This window comes from Dryobates pubescens, chromosome 13 (genome assembly GCF_014839835.1).
Source record: "Dryobates pubescens isolate bDryPub1 chromosome 13, bDryPub1.pri, whole genome shotgun sequence".
NCBI classification, from domain to species: Eukaryota; Metazoa; Chordata; class Aves; order Piciformes; family Picidae; genus Dryobates; species Dryobates pubescens.
Window position 1 is genome coordinate 20,418,252 of NC_071624.1, and position 16,936 is coordinate 20,435,187.

At 54.4% G+C, this 16,936-nt stretch overlaps 1 protein-coding gene across 1 annotated transcript in view; it reads right to left on the reverse strand.

The window, feature by feature from the left end:
• The window catches only part of RABEP1 (rabaptin, RAB GTPase binding effector protein 1), a 61,703-nt gene extending 50,689 nt beyond the window's left edge, over positions 1 to 11,014 (reverse strand). Inside the window, exon 1 of the mRNA XM_054167109.1 lies at positions 10,812 to 11,014. Coding sequence (XP_054023084.1) covers positions 10,812 to 10,845 — 34 coding nt within the window. The 5' untranslated portion in view covers positions 10,846 to 11,014. The remainder of the gene's footprint in view (positions 1 to 10,811) is intronic.
• Between the last annotated feature and the right edge of the window lie 5,922 nt (positions 11,015 to 16,936).

The window sequence follows — 16,936 nt, forward strand, 5'->3', positions numbered from 1 at the left end:
TGTGAGTTACAAACAAGTATTGATAAAAGATGCAAGAGAGCCCATCCAGATCCTGGGGACTTTCCTAAAGGCTGAGAACACTGCTGGAGCCAACCCTGCTGGAGCCAACCCTGCTGGAGCCAACCCCGCTGGAGCCAACCCCGCTGGAGCCAACCCCGCTGGAGCCTCAGGGAATCCTCTTCTCTCACCTCCAGGCTACTCCCTCTGGAGCACCACTTGGTTAATGCTTCTGTTGCCTTTCCATGATTGATCCCAATTCACTTTGCCCTGTCTGCCTCCTCTCTTACTGCATTTTTGCTCTGAAATTTTACTACAAAACATTTGTAGAAACCACAAATATTAACATTCCTCTCCCCGTTAGAAACACCCCACCTGGATCCAGAGTCCTCTCTCTGTGACTCACCACAGCAAGGCAAGGCTCCTGTGCTGGTTAACCAAGTGAATCAGGCTGCTTTTAGAGACCTTAGCTATCTTTTACTTCTTAACACTGCCAGGCACACAAGACAGGACTGCAGCTAGGAGCTCTCGCAGAACAAGAGCAGCAGTGCAGGCTTCCTGCGCTGCTCCCTGCTGATGCAGAGCCTCAGAACTGCTCTGAAAGCCAAGAGATGGAACTCTGCTGCTCTCCCACCACTCCAAGTTAATTTCCAGTGATTAATTTTCAAGCTCTGTGAGGCACTTACCTGCTTTAGTTTACAAGTATCAGAAACATATCAAGGCAATAAAGAATTCAGTGTCAGCCAACCTCATGATAAACAGGTGAGCCACTGAAGTTCAGCAGCAGCAAAATACTACAACCTGATCTGAGAACACAGAGCAATTGTGGCTTGTATCAGAAACCAGGACCTGGGGGTGATGGCTGACTGAGGATAAAGATGCCCAGGTTGGCAAGAAGGCCACCAGCATCCTGGCCTGGATCAGCAATACTGTGGCCAGCAGCAGCAGGACAGGGATTGCGCCCCTGGACTCAGCACAGTGAGGCCACACCTTGAGGGCTGTGATCAGTTTTGGGGCCCTCACTCCAAGAAGGACACTGAGGGGTTGGAGCAGGTCCAGAAAGGGCAACGAAGCTGGGGAAGGGTCTGGAGGATCAACAGGGCTGAGGGAGCTGGGGGTGTTTAGTGTGGAGCAGAGGAGGCTGAGGAAGATCTCAATGCTCTCTGCAGCACCCTGAGAGGAGGCTGGAAGGAGGCGGGGGTTGGGCTCTTCTGCAAAGGAGCAAGTCATAGGATGAGAGGGCCTCAAGTTGCACCAGGGGAGGTTTAGAATGGACATTAGAAACAACTACTTCCCCAGAAGGGCTGAGAAGTGGTGCTGAGGCCATGGTTTAATGGTGACCTGGCAGTGCTGGGGTAAAGGTTGGAATGGATGATCTGAAAGGCCTCTTCCAACCCAAACAATTCTGTGATCCTGCAATGCTTAGAGCCTGACCATGTACAAGGCAGGGTTCAAAGGCAGCTGAGTTCTTGCTCTGTGCAACGAGATTCCCTTTTCTTGGCAAAAGGTACTGGAGAGCTCTTCAATAAAACTACAGTTACAAACCAGCCAAGAGCTAAGATCCACAGGGCCAGGGAGCAGGGCACGGAGCAAACTGGGAGGGCTGCCAGGGGCTGAGCAGAGCAAGTGAGGAGCAGAAGAGCCGAAACAAGGGCAGGGTTCATGGGACACCCACAGACTGGAGGTTGCCCAAGGCCTGTGAGAAGCAAGAGCAGTGTTTGAAGCTGAGGGGATGGCTGGGAAGGAGGGCTGAGGAAACTGGGGGATCGGCTGAAGAGCAGCAGCAGCTCCCCAGACAAGGTCAAATGACTTGCTGAGCAGGGAGGAAAGGTCTGTGAGCAAAGGTCAAGCAAGGCCACATCTCTGCCACTGGACCGTGTGGCAGCAGGAATTGCCAGGGCAGATGGAAACAGATGTGAAGATCATTTGAAAGCTTTTGGTTTTCCTCTGTTGTATCTGGAGGCCTCAGGCCAGGGAAGAGAAGCATAGGATGGGGACAGTAAGGTGGGAAGAAGCACCACAGGTCATCCAAATGCCAACAAGAGTCAGGGCTGAGAGCAGAAGTGAATGCAATAAATCTTCACCAACACAGAACAGCTTAGATTGGAAGGCACCCTGGAGATCATCTACTCCAAGCTGCCTGCCATAGTTGCTCAAGGCCTCATCCAGCCTGGCCTTGAACACCTCCAGGCAGGAGGCAGCCACAGCCTCCCTGGGCAACCTGTGCCAGAGTCTCCCCAGCCTTGTGCTGAAGACCCTTCCTCCTCAGATCCAGTCCAACCCTCCTCTCTCTCAGCTTCAAACCATCTCCCCTTGTCCTGTCACTAGATTCCTCATCACCTGAGCAGCCATGAGGCAGTTCTGCATTCTTTAGGCACTGCTGGCACCACTACCAAAGCCACAGGGCCAGCCAGAAGTGTTCTCCAGCAGCAGGTGTCCCACAGTGTAGAGGGAACCAGCAATGCTCTTCTTGCTGGGAGACACCCAAAGGTTCACTGTGGGTGCCCCTGAGGTGTTCCTCCAGTGCCCATGGCTAGAAAGGCAGCCAGTGACTGCTGTTTTTTCCAGGGGGAACTCATCATCAGGCTCAAGTGACTCTGCCATGACTAAAGGTGCACAATGCTGACACTATTTATAGAGCAACTCACAGGCCAGCCCCATTAACCTGGACACCTCTAACCAGAGACCCATTCTGTGAGCCACACAGAAGCACCAAACCTCTGGAGTGCAAGATGCCTCACAGTTGGTCATCTTGTCTTACAAGGTTGCTGTCAGCCTGCTTAGAATCCTGCTCAGTGAGTGCTGCTTATCAGTGTATCAGCTCTTACCTCAGAAGACTTCAGTCATAAGCTCATGCTTCAGCTTTCTCCTTCTTTCACCCAATCATTAAGGTGGAAAACACCTCCAAAGATCATCAAATCCAACTGTTAACCCAAGTCCACCACTACAGCATGGCCCTCAGCACCACATCTCCACAGCCTGGAAACCCCTCCAGGGATGGGGACTCTACCACTGCCCAGGGCAGCCTGGGCCAGGGGCTTGACAACTCCTTTGGGGAAGAAATTGTTCCTCATCTCCAACCTAAACCTCCCCTGATGCAGCTTGAAGTAATTTCCTCTTGTCCTATCACTTGTTCCTTGGGAGCAGTACCCAACCCCATCTGTCTCCAGCCTCCTTTCAGGGAGCTGTAGAGAGCAGCCCCTCCGCCTCCTTTCCCCCAGACTGAATAACTCAGGTTCCTCAGCTGCTCCTCACAAGACTTGTGCTCTAGATCCTTCACCAGCTTCATTGCTCCTTCTTTGGACACACTCCAGCACCTCAAAGTCCCTCCTGGAGAGAAGGACCCAGTACTACATATATCAAACAGAATAAAATCCCCAGATGCAAGACAGGGAAGTTCCCATCTCAGCAGCAGTTGTTCATCAAGTGCCCCAAGTGAGAGCCACTCAAGCCTGCCATTCAGCCACCACCCATCATGAAGCCTGTGGGATTTGTCCACTCCCACCCAAAAGAGATTGTTTGGGTTAGCGTTTTCAATGCATTAAACCAGAACTCCCTCCTCAATCCTTCTCGAGGGAGCACACGCAAACCAGTTCCACTGTAGGAATCTGCTCCACCCACAAAGGCCTAGGGGACAGCAGTGAAGCATCTCAAGGCATCAGGCCAGAGGGGAAGAAACTGTTTACTAAGGGCATCTCTGTGAGGATGGGGAATGAGAGAATGGCTCAGGCTGGAAGGGACCTCAGAGGTCATTCAATCCAATCCCCCTGCCATGGGCAGGGACACCTCTCAACTAGACTTGGCTGCCCAAGGCCTCATCCAACCTGGCCCTGAACACCCCCAGGGAGAAGACAGCCACAACCACCCTGGCCAACCTATTCCAGAGTCTCACCATCCCCCTACTGAAGAATTTCTTCCTCAGCTCCACTCTAACCCTGCTCTCCCTCAGCTTCAAATCATTCCCCTTTGCCCTGTCTCCAGACACCTTCAGGAGAAGTCCCTTCCTGTAGGTTCCCTTCAGGCACTGGAAGGAGCTATCAGAGCCTCTCTGAAGCAGCCAAGAACAGAAATGATTAAAAAATTTCTCTCTTCCAGTGTTGAAATGCAGGAGAGTCAGCCCAGGAGGTAAGGTCCATTCAGTGTGCCTTGGGGGCACAACAGGGGCATGGTGCTTGCCAAAATTAAAGAGAGATGTGGCTGCCACATGGAACAGACCATCTGAATGTGCACATTCCCACTGCAGAGCAAACTGACCTGCTGAGCAGATCCAAACTTCCCCAGCAATCCTACAGGGGGAACATGCAGGTACAAGGGCTCTGCTGTGGTTTCAAAGCCCAATCTCTGACCTGCCCACTGAACTGACAGGAAAAAACCCAACCACACAGCTTAAACCAAGTGTGAATCCTCTGAGCTCTCATGAAAAATGCATTCTTAACAACACCAGCAATCATGATATGATAAGAAAGCACAGACTGAGCAAAATCAAAGCAAAGGAAGCTGCTCCTGGAAAGCACCAGCAATTCTGAATCTACTCCCCAAGAGTTCCATCAAGAAGAGAAGAGAGAGCTGCAGGGCTCAAAAGTGATCCCCTACCAACCACCCCTAGCTCTGGGGATGAGCAATGCCAGTTTTAGATACTTCAGTGTCAGTTAAAAATGACAGGGGTCAGGAAAAGAGCTGGACATGGACCTGCATCTAAGGTGTAAGGCCACAGAGTCACAGAATGAGTTGGGCTGGAAGGGACCTCAAAGCTCATCCAGTTCCAACCCCCTGCCACGGGCAGGGACACCTCCCACCAACCCAGCTTGCTCAAGGCCTCATCCAGTTTTGTGTGTGACACCTCAGACCCCTCCACTAGCAAAGCTCAGCCTCTGGGGTGTGAAAAGTGCAGAGACACCAACTCTCAGCTCTGGTCAGGCTCCTGTACTATGGCCACAGGGAAATCACCCAGCTTGTGGTGCTGCTGGTGGGACTAAGACCAACATGGCAGCATCCTCCAGGCTTCTCTATCCAGCTGAGCAAGACCCCACCTCCAGTACTGCCTCCAGTTCTGGTGTCCCCAGCAGAAGGACACAGAACAGCTGGAGAGAGTCCAGAGGAGGCCACAAGGATGATCCAAGGACTGGTGGAGCAGCTCTGCTGTGAGCACAGGCTGAGGGAGCTGGGGGTGTTCAGCCTGGAGAAGAGAAGACTCCAGGGGGACCTCAGGGCTGCCTGCCAGGACCTGAAGGAATCCTGCAGGAAGGCTGCAGAGAGACTTTTCCTGAGAGTGTCTGGAAACAGGACAAGGAGGAATGGTTTGGAGCAGAGGGAGAGCAGGGTTAGAGTGGAGCTGAGGAGGAAGTTCTTCAGTACAAGGGTGGTGAGACTATGGAATAGGTTGGCCAGGGTGGTTGTGGCTGCCTCCTCCCTGGAGGTGTTCAAGGCCAGGCTGGATGAGGCCCTGAGCAACCAAGTGTAGTTGAGAGGTGTCCCTGCCCACGACAGGGAGGCTGGAGATGATCTCTGAGGCTCCTTCCAAACTAAGCCATGCTATGGTTCACTTTCACTGGCCTAAGCACGGGGGTAAGAACAAGTTACTGCAATGTTGAAGATTCTCTTTCTGCTGGCAAATGCTTACTAAAATGTGTGACAGAACCAACAGTTTGTCAGGCAATGACATCAGCAGATGTGCTGCCATTGGCCTGACTGTACTTGGCCTCTTCTCACCTGCAACAAGTGACAGGAGAAGAGGAAACAGCTTCAGGTTGTGCCAGGGGAGGTTCAGGCTGGCTATCAAGAAAAATTTCTTCCCAGAAGGGTTTCCCAGGCACTGGCCCAGGCAGGTGGTGGAGTCCCCATCCCTGTGGTGCTGAGGGCTGTGGCAGTGGCTCAGCAGTGGCTGTGGCACTGTGAGCTCTGGGTGAGGGCTCTTGGTGATCCCAAAGGTCTCTTCCAACCTCACCAGCTCCATGGCTCTATGATTCAAGCAGTTTCAGCTTACTAGCACAGCAAGAAGAGTTGAATAATTTGCATAGCATTGTAACTAACTTTGGTCTCCCAGAAGTGGTGCTGGATGTGAGTGCAGCTTCTGCAGGGAAGCATTTTGCAGCCAGGGGAAGGGGAATGGTACCAAAGCCTGAGCATCCTGACAGGGAAAAACTCTGCCAAAATACACTGTTTGGTAACCTTCTGTTCAGAGATGGCAACCATCCAGATCTGAATGCAGCCCAGGGAGGCTGAAAGCACATCACCCCCAAACAGAACAGTGCTTGGAAAATGTGGCATTACTGCCCCACTCCTGCGGCCCAGACACAGTATCACAGTACCACAGTAACTAAGGTTGGAAGAGACCCCAAGGATCATCAAGTCCAACCTGTTCCAACAGACCTCACAACTAGACCATGGCACCAAGTGCCACGTCCAATCTCCCCTTGAACACCTCCAGGGATGGCGACTCCACCACCTCCCTGGGCAGCCCATTCCAATGACAAATGACTCGCTCAGTGAAGAACTTTCTCCTCACCTCGAGTCTAAACCTCCCCTGGCACAGCTTGAGACTGTGTCCCCTTGTTCTGGTGCTGGTTGCCTGGGAGAAGAGACCAACCCCCTCCTGTCTACAACCACCTTTCAGGTAGTTGTAGAGGGCAATGAGGTCACCCCTGATCCTTCTCTTCTCCAGGCTAAACAACCCCAGCTCCCTCAGCCTCTCCTCACAGGGCTGTGCTCCAGACCCCTCCCCAGCCTTGTTGCCCTTCTCTGGACACCTTCAAGTGTCTCGATGTCCTTCCTAAACTGAGGGGCCAGAACTGGACACAGTACTCAAGGTGTGGCCTAACCAATGCAGAGTCCAGGGGCACAATGACCTCCCTGCTCCTGCTGGCCACACTATTCCTAATACAGGTCAGGATGCCATTGGCCCTCTTGGCCACCTGGGCACACTGCTGGCTCACACCCCCCCCCCAATGACAAGCTCCACACAAAGCCCCTTGACCAGGATCAATAAGCAGCACACACCTACTAGCAGCAGAGTTTGACATCATTAGCTAACAGCTCACAGCACCAAGGACTCTGCTCTCAGCCTTTCAGCAATTGTTATCATACAGAAACTCTTATTACCCCCCACAAAGAATCAGAGAGTTATTAACATCCGCAGCAAGCCAAAGTACAACCACGGGGCAGGACCTGACACCCTGACATCCATTCTTCTCCTGTTTGATTGTGCTGTGCCTTCCCCTCATCTCAGGCCTGTTCTCATTTCAGTATGGGCACTGGAATGGAAGATCCAGGTGAGATCACAGTCCTCTCATCTTCTTCCAGAAATCTTATCTCCACTCCAGCAGAAATAGCTCTTTTGGAGCTGCTTTCAGCAAGAAAGTCACAGCTGATGTGTCCTGCCCAAATGAAGGATACCTGAGGTATTTACAATCAATACAAGTCACCACAAAAAGCCATTCTTCCTCCTGAGGGGAACTCACTCACCCAGTTCTGCTCTGTCCCACAGGCTCTCCAAGCAGAGGCTACTTTGCTCCTTTAAGCAAGAAATCCAGTGCAGAGAACTAAAAACATTAGTAAATCCTTCCTGCAACATTCCCTCCTCATTAACACAGAACAGAGGAGTTTCAAAGCACACTTCTGGCAAGGTACTGAAAAAGAAAACCCACACAGGTGAGAACAATAGCCCAGCAGTGGCTAAAAAACCCTAGCTGGGGAGGGGAGCCATTTCAGAAGCTCCCATTCATAGATCCATAGAATGGTTTGGGTTGGAAGAAACCTTAAAGACCATCTCTTTCCAACCCCCTGCCATGGGCAGGGACACCTCCCACCAGCACAGGCTGCTCAAGGCCTCATCCAGCCTGGCCTTCAACACCTCCAGGGAGGAGGCAGCCACAGCCTCCCTGGGCAACCTGTGCCAGAGTTTCCCCAGCCTCACTGCAAAGAATTTCTTCCTCATCTCCAGTCTCAATCTCCTCTCTCCCAGTTCAAAGCCATTGTGCCTTGTCCTGGTACTCCCAGCCCTTGTCACAAGTCCCTCCCCAGCTCTCCTGGAGTCCCTTCAGGTACTGGAAGGCTGCTCTGAGGTCTCCCTGGTACCTTTTCTTCTCCAGGATGAGCAGCCTCAACTCTCCCAGCCTGTCCTCACAGGGGAGGTTCTCCTGCCCTTGCAATTCCTCACTGCAAGAACTTAACCACTTTCAGAATCCATCCAACCTGCAACCAGTTCCCCCTTGCCATATGCCTGCCTTACAGCTTCCTTCTCCTGCAGCTAGAAAGCATGAGGAAGACACAGCAATCTGCACCTTACATGTGGGATTTAAACTTGGATTAACTAGCATGACACAGAATCATGGAACAGTTTGGGTTGGAAGGGTTCACCCAATTCCAGCCCCCTGCCATGGCCAGGGACACCTCCCACTAGGCTGGGTGGCTCAAGGCCTCATCCAGCCTGGCTTTCACCACCACCACCATCAGCCTTCTTTTTAAACAATAACCCAAACCAGATCCAACTTGGGATGTCTAACAGACTGCAAACAGAGCCACCACTCCTGGTCAAGGGACAATGCACAGCTCCACAGCACACCTGCAGTCAAGCTGCAAGAGCCAAATCTGTTGGAAGTTGTTCTGCAGCTCAGAAGGAAAAGCTGAAGAACAATAAACAATGGTTATTCACCAGAGAGGACAGAGAGCAACCCAGAGCACACAACCATACAAGCATGGCAGCAAGCACATTCACCTTCCCCTCAGTGCTCTGGGACAAGCACCTAGAGTCAGAGTGTTGTGGTGGTTGGAAAAGGCCTCTGAGCTCATCCAGTCCAACCTCAACCCAGCACCACCATGGCCACTAAACCACAGCCACAGGTTTCTTGAACACCTCCAGGGATGGGGACTCCACCACTTCCCTGGGCAGCCTGTGCCAGTCCCTGACCACTCTTGCAGCAGAGAAATTTTTCCTCATCCCCAACCTAAGCCTCCCCTGGCACAATATCAGGCCAGTTCCTCTCTTTCTATCATGTGAAACTAGGTAGAAGAGCCCAACCCCCACCTGGCTCCAGCCTCCTCTCAGGGAGCTGCAGAGAGCAAGGAGGTCTCCCTCAGCCTCCTCTTCTCCAGGCTCAACACCCCCAGCTCCCTCAGCTGCTCCTCCCCAGCCCTGTTCTCCAGACCCTTCCCCAGCTTTGTTGCCCTTCTCTGGACCTGCTCCAGACCTTCAGTGTCCTTCTTGGACCCCAGGATCGAAGGGGCAGCCTCAGCAGTCCATTATATTTCAGCTGATGACCTTAATGTAGTTCAACCCCCCCAATCTAAGCACCTTCGTCATCAAAACTTTGAAAAGCTTGACTGAAGTACTGAAAGCCCTGAGGAGGAGCACTTCCTCCTGGAGCTCCACACAAGGAAAGCCCACACAATTCCCTAGATATGCATAATTAGCAATGCATCACTGCCCTTTCCCAGCAGAGTGCTTTCCCAGGGAAAGTCATCTGCTCTGTGCACACCGAGCTCTGGCCCAGTCCCATGGCTGGGGCTACCCTTGAAGCTTCTGTACATTTCTCTAATCCTCCTACATTATGACCAGCCTCAAATTTCTTGCTCCCTCACCCCTCCCCATACATCTCCTACACCACACACGGTCCCTTTGGTGACATCTTCCAAGGAAATGGCCTCAAGTTGCGCCAGGGGAGGTTCAACTTGGAGATGGGGAAAAAAGTCTTCACTGTAAGAGTGGTCAGGGACTGGCTCAGGCTGCCCAGGGAGGTGGTGGAGTCCCCATGCCTGGAGGTGTCCAGGAAACCTGTGGCCATGGCACGTGGGGGCAGGGTTTGGTGGCCATGGTGGTGCTGGGCTGGTGTTGGACTGGGTGATCTTGGAGGCCTTTTCCAACCTACAACAGCTCTGTGACTCCATGTAAGGAGCCCCACGGATGTGCTGCTGGCCCGGGGCAGGGCTTTGCTGCAGCCCTTCAGACCAGTGGGGCCTGCAGGGCACATGGTTTGATGGGCATGGTGGTGCTGGTTGAAGGTTGGACTCAAGGACCTGAGAGGCCTCTCCCAACTGAAACCATTCTATTGTAGGGTTTATTTTTTGCTATGCACAAGGTTCCACAACCTATTCCAAGGGGAAGAAAAACCCACTTCCTTGTCTGCAATTCCTCCTCAAGCCAGAAACAAATAACCCTGCCACAATGGGAAGCTGCAGGGAAAGCTCAGCTCCTGCACAGGTAAACACCACCTCGAGAGAGGAGCTGTCGTTTCCTTTTGTCTTTTGCAGCCCTGGAACAGCCCGTCCACGCCAAGCAGCCTGACCTCTGGGGCTGCCTTCCTGCCACAGGCGCGGGTGGGCAGGGCCGCACAGGGCCTGCCGCGGCCACCGCAGGGCAGAGCGCTGCCCAGCCCATCGGGAGCTACCCTTCTGCCGTCCCGGGGCGGGGAGGCCCTGCCGGTGCCAGCGCCCGGCGCGGCTGCCGGCCCTGTCCCCGTGCGCGCCGGGGAGCCGCCCTCGCTCCCCACGAACACATCCACGGACCGGCCCCCGCCCGCCGCGGCCCCCTCCTGCGCCCGGGGCCGGCCCCTGCCGGCCCCCCCCGCCCCCACGCCGCGGCTCCCCCGCCCGGCCACAGCCCCCGCCGGCCCCGCAGGCCTCTCCGCGGCTCTGCCCTTCCCTCTTCGCCGCCCCCGCCCCGTGTGCGCCGGTCCCGTCCCGCCGCCGCGGCGCGGCCAGGCCGCCGAGCGCAGGCCGCTGCCCCCCGCCCCCCGGCGGCGGGGCCGGCAGGCGAGCCCGGGGCTGGGCAGGCCGCGGCGCCCGGCTCCGCGCAGCGAGGCCGCCCGCCGCTGCCTTACCGTCGGTCGGGGGGCTCGGCCCGGGCTGCGCCATGGCGCGGGCGGGCGGGCGGCGTCTGCGCGGCCTGGGCCGCGGCGGCGGAGCGGGAACCGCTACACCAGGGGGCCCCGGCGAGAGACGGGAGCTGCCGGCCCGGGCCTCCGCCTCCTCCGCCTCATCCTGACAGCGGCCGCCGCCGGCGGGAGGAGGAGAGGAGGGAGGAGAGGGAGGAGGAGGAGGGGCGCCGCGCAGGCGCCCAGGCTGACACCGCGCGGCCGGCAGCACGGGCGGCGAGGCAGGGGCCGGGCGGCTGCCCCCGGGCCGGCCCGGAGCTGCTTCGTCACACAGCGGCCCCGAGGGGAGCGAGAGCCGGGCCGCTGGGGCTCCTGTCGGGCAGCGCCGCGGCCGACGCAGGAGCCGTGGGGCCGGACGCGCCCCGCGGGGCCCCGGGCTCCCCTGAGCCGCCCTGAGGCTGCCGCGGGGACCGGTCCTGGGCTGAGCCACCGCCTGTCCCCGTGCCCGGCCGGTCCCCATCGCCTTGCCGCTCCTCTCGGCTTCCCCTGCAGGTCCCGCTGCTCTTCAGCACCACCATGGCTATCGTACCCTGTTCCCGAGTGCCATGGCCACAGGTTTCTTGGACACCTCCAGGGATGGGGACTCCGCCTCCTCGCTGGGCAGCCTGTGCCAGTCCCTGACCACTCTTGCAGCAGAGACATTTTTCCTCATCTCCAACCTGAACCTCCCCTGGTGCAACTTGAGACTGTTTGCTCTTGTTCTATCGCTTGTTATGAGAGAGAAGTGACCAACGCCTACCTCACTCCAACCTCCTTCCTGGTCGTTCTAGAGAACAATAAGCGAATAGAATAGAATAGAATAGAATAGAATAGACCAGACCAGGTTGGAAGAGACCTTCAAGATCATCGCATCCAACCCATCAACCAATCCAACACCACCTAAACAACTAACCCATGGCACCAAGCACTCCATCAAGTCTCCTCCTGAACACCTCCAATGACGGTGACTCCACCACCTCCCCAGGCAGCCCATTCCAATGGACAATCACTCTCTCTGTATAGAACGTCTTCCTAACATCCAACCTAAACCTCCCTTGGCATAGCCTGAGACTGCGTCCTCTTGTTCTGGTACTGGCTGCCTGGGAGAAGAGACCAACATCCATCTGTCTAAAACTTCCCTTCAGGTAGTTGTAGAGAGCAATAAGGTCACCCCTGAGTCTCCTCTTCTCCAGGCTAAGCAACCCCAGCTCCCTCAGTCTCTCTCACAATTAGGCCAGCTTAAAAGTATTATTAGTGGTTATTATATAGGAAATTGGTAAAATGGCACTAACAAAATACTGCTCTGCTGCCTGTCTAATGCAGGGAGGGAAGCTGGTGTGGCCAGGATGGGAGGTGGCAGCAGCCTTCCCAGCCAGGACACCATGGTGCCTTGGTGTGTATTGATGGGAGGACAGCATCAACCCTTCCACTTAACTGGGAGAGCATGTCTAAATGAAGCATTTTACCCAGAAAAAGGTAGATTTATGTGCTTTGCCTGTAAAATGACACAGTTGGGGTAGAGAGTAAGATACCACAGCTAACTCTGGGCAGGGTCTCATGGTTACATAGAATTGCATAGAATTACATAGAATAAACCTGGTTGGAAGAGACCTTCAAGATCATCGCATCCAACCCATCAACCAATCCAACCTACCTAAACAACTAACCCATGGCACCAAGCACCCCATCAAGTCTCCTCCTGAACACCTTCAATGGTGGTGACTCCATCCATCTGTCTACAACCTCCCTTCAGGTAGTTGTAGAGAGTAATGAGGTCACCCCTGAGTCTCCTCCAGGCTAAGCAACCCTAAGAATCCAAGCTGTTGCTGCAGCTGCTCAGGCCTTGCTCTCAAGGCATGGGATTCTGCACTTGCTGGGAAATCTGTGCTCAGTTAAACCAGACACAGGCTTGAAACAGGGAGTCCTTGAGAATTGTTCCTTTACATTCTGCTCAGCTGGGTGAATCTTCTTTTTGTGTTGTAAGAAGCTGGCACAGAGACTTAACTCTTCAGCGCTCCAAACTTGAGATGCGTAGGGCTTGCTCCCCAGGGGTGTTTGGAGCACCCAGAGCTGCTGCTGGCTCACAGAATTGCTGGCTTAGTGACAAAATGATCAAAGAACTGCAGAATCCCATTGTGGTGGGGGCTGGAAGATCTGGAATTCAAGTCCAACCCCCCTGCCAGGTCAGATTCAGCTAGGGCAGGCAACACAGGATCAGGATGTCCAGGTGGATCTTGAAAGTCTCTTGAGGAGACTCCACAGCCTCTGGGCAGCCTGCTGCAGGGCTCCAGCACCCTCACACCAAAGAAGTTTCTCCTCCTCTTGAGGCAGAACTTCCTTGTGTTCCACTTCATGTTCTTTGCTCTTCGTGCTATCCCTGGGCACCACCAAAAAGCATCTGGCCCCTTCTTGACACCCACTTGATGCAGGGAATTAGGAATTAAGGAAGGATCACACTCTTAAGGTATTTGTAAACATCATTCAGATCTCTTCAATGTCTTCTGCAGGCTCTCAGCCCCAGGGCTCTCAGCCTTTGCACCTCACAGAGGTGCTCCAGGCACCTCAGCATTTTTGTGGCATCTGCCAGTAGTTGTCTCTTGAACTGGGGAGCCCAGAACTGGACCCAGTCCTCCAGGTGAGGCTTCACTAGGGCAGAGTGGAACAGAGGGCTAAGTATCCATCACTTGCTGTACATTTACAACTTCCTTAGCTCCTTCTTAGGCTCTTTTAGAAGGAACTTTACAGGAGTTCAACATAAACCCCTTTTGACAACCTTGTCCTAACCATGGGCCCTGTGCTCCTGAAGCTCTGTCCCTGTGTATGTTCACAGGGGTACCCCAGCCCAGCTGTACTCTCAGCTGCTTGTTAAGCTTGGTGCTGTCAAGGCAGAACTCCCACAGGTTTTGTTTGGCCTGGGGTCAAACTCTTACACATCCTTCCTGCTGCAAGCAGAGGGTAAGCTAATACCAAGCTTGATACCTGTTGTACCTGCAAGTGCTTATTAAGGGATGAGTATCATATCCCTTCCCTCAGCACCATGAGCTCCTGAGCTTACACAGCAAATGGAATTCATTCAGTAGTGTGAAGAGTGGGAAAACTCTCACAAGCCTCAGACTTGGTTCTTATTCTCCAGTCTAAATCTGAGCTAGCTTTCTAGGTGTGCTTCCTAATCTTTCTTCTTCTGGACAATGACTGCACCTGACAGAGGCAGAGGTTTCAGTTGTACCTAGTCACAGAGTCTTGTAACCCAGACACTTGGGTAACTTCCTCTGTGCCTCCCAAAATGTCCCATTTGGTTCTAATCACATGCAGCTCTTGGAGCCTTGATCTCAAAGGCTTTGCCAACATGACTCAGCTAAACCTAACAAGAAGTAAGCAAGGTTCCACCAGCAGTTTGCAGCTGGAGATGGGAATAGTGCAGTGGCAGAACCAGCAGAGACCCAAAGTCCTGGATTCCAGCCCTCACACTCTGGATGTTGGACAAGCACAGAGTTAATGAAGCAGTGAGGCATGGGGCAGCTGACAGCTGCTGGAGGGCAGAGATTGTTTCTGGAATAAGGAACTTGAGGAATAACAGCTCTGCTACAATCCTCTCTGTTTGTATTGGACATGTCTGGCCTGAAAGGTTTGCTGGAGATTTGGGTGGAGGAAACCTCATGAAGTTCAACAAGAACAGCCTGGGGATGAACAACCTCTACACCAGTACAGGTGAGGGGGGACCTGCTAAGAAGCAGCCCCTAGGAGAAGGACCTGGGGGGTGCTGGTAGACAAATTCCCCATGAGCCAGCAATGTGCCCTCTTGGCCAAGAGAGCAAATGGTGTCCTGGGATGTGTGAAGAAGAGTGTGGCCAGCAGGGCAAGGGAGGTTCTCCTGCCTCTCTACTCTGCCTTAGGCCACATCTGCAGTGCTGGGTCCAGGTCTGGGTTCTCCCCAGTTGAGAAGAGAGAGAGAACTGCTGGAGAGAGTCCAGGGGAGGCTGCAGAGCTGCTGAGGGGCCTGGAACAGCTCTGGGAGCAGCAAAGGCTGAGAGCCCTGGGGCTGAGAGCCTGCAGAAGAGCAGCCCCAGAGGGCAGCTGAGCAATGCTCAGCAAGAGCTAAAGGAGCTGTGGGGGGCAAGAGGCTGGGGCCAGACTCTGCTGAGTGGTGCCCAGGGACAGCACAAGGGGCAGCAAGGGGCACAGAGTGGAGCCCAGGAGGTTGGATGTGAAGAGGAGGAGAAAGTTGTTTGTTGTGAGGGTGCTGGAGGCCTGGAGCAGGCTGCCCAGAGTGGTTGTGGAGTGTCCTTGTGTGGAGAGCTTCCAACCCCCCCTGGGCACTGTGCTGCTGGGCAAGCTGCTGTGGGTGCCCTGCTGGAGCAGGGGTTGGACTGGATGACCTCCAGAGATCTCTCCCAACCCCTCCATGCTGGGGTTCTAGGAGTCTCTCAAAGCCTACCATGTGTGTTTGCAGCACCAGTGCCACAAGCAGCAGACACAAGCTAATGGAAGATGCAGCTTCTGGAGAGTGCCTGCTGGGCTGGTCCAGGCTGGAGCAGCAGCTGGCACTGTGCCCTCTGCCTGAGCTCTAATCTTGCAGGTTGGTGCAGGGCTGAGGTGGCTGACATGCAGGGGGAAGCAGTGAGTGTGTGCACTGTCTGGAGACCAGGGGGACCGTGGTTGCAAAGAGCATTGTGAAGTAATGGAGGTGACAGTTCCAGGAGAGGAGAAGTGCTTTCTTTTTGCCTGAGCAAAGCAATCAAGTAGCCCAGGAGCTAATTCAGTCTTGTTCTCCTAACTGATCTGTCTTGATGCTGACTGACTTCAGTGCTTATCAATGCCCAAGTGCCAATGAAATGTTTCCTACTTTCTTTTTGAGAGAGACAGAGACCTGCTGGAGAGAGTCCAGTGGAGGCTACAAGGGTGATGAAGGGACTTGGAACACCCCTGCTGTTAAAAAAACCTGAGAGCCCTGGGGCTGCTTAGTCTGGAGAGGAGAAGGCTGAGAGGGAATCTGGTCACTGTCTCTCAATATCTGAGGGGTGGGGGTCAGGAGGAAGGGGCCAGGCTCTGTTTGGTGGTGCCCAGGGACAGGCTGGAACCCAGGAGGCTCCACCTCAACATGAGGAGAAACTTCTTCGGAGTGAGGCTGCTGGAGGCCTGGAGCAGGCTGCCCAGAGAGGCTGAGGAGTCTTTCAAAACCTGCCCGTGTGGCCTGCCCTGGGTGCCCCTGCTCTGGCAGGGGGTTGGACTCAATGAACTCTGGAGGTCCCTTCCAACCCCTACCTGTGATCCTGTGATGCTTTGTCTGGCTCTTTGCTTTACCTTTCCCCCCCCTTTAATTGGGGCACTTTAAGCTCAGCTGAAGCCATTTTCATGAGGCTCTGAAGAATGTAGCAGTCACTGTCCTTACCTGTGAAACTAGTCCCAGATCCTAGGACTGCTTGAGTAACCCTGGCTGTGTCCCAACCCCATCTCAGGACAAGAGTTACATGCATTGTGCTGCCACTTGCCACAGGCTGCCCAGCTCTGGGGACATCCCTGACTCCAGGAAGTGCCTTGGGGTGGATGACCAGAGGACCAGGGCCAGAATCACTCTCCTGAGCTGTAGGAGCACAGGAGCTTTGTATTCCTAGGAAGAGAGGCTAATGACACCCAGAGCTCATTCTTTAGTTTAGAGCAGAGGTTTAGATGACAGCCAAGCCAACTCTACAAGTCTTTAACATATAAACTAAAGTTCTGGCTTTGCAAGGCCAAGTCTACATCTGGTGTGAGCTCAGTGGGAAGAGGCTGATGTGTGCCTGTAGCACACAATCAGGATGCAGCTCAGGCAGTCCCTCTGAAGTGTGCTGTGCCCCATTTGTCGTGCTTTACTGGCTCACTGCCCACAGTGTTTGAGTCCCTGATGGCTGGATGGTAGGAGCAGGCAGTGAGTTGCAGGCTGTGGTGGCTGGATGGCAGGAGCAGGCAGTGAGTTGCAGGCTGTGGTGGCTGGATGGTAGGAGCAGGCAGTGAGTTGCAGGCTGTGGTGGCTCGATGGTAGGAGCAGGCAGTGAGTTGCAGGCTGTGGTGGCTGGATGGCAGGAGCAGGCAGTGAGCTGCAGGCTGTGGTGGCT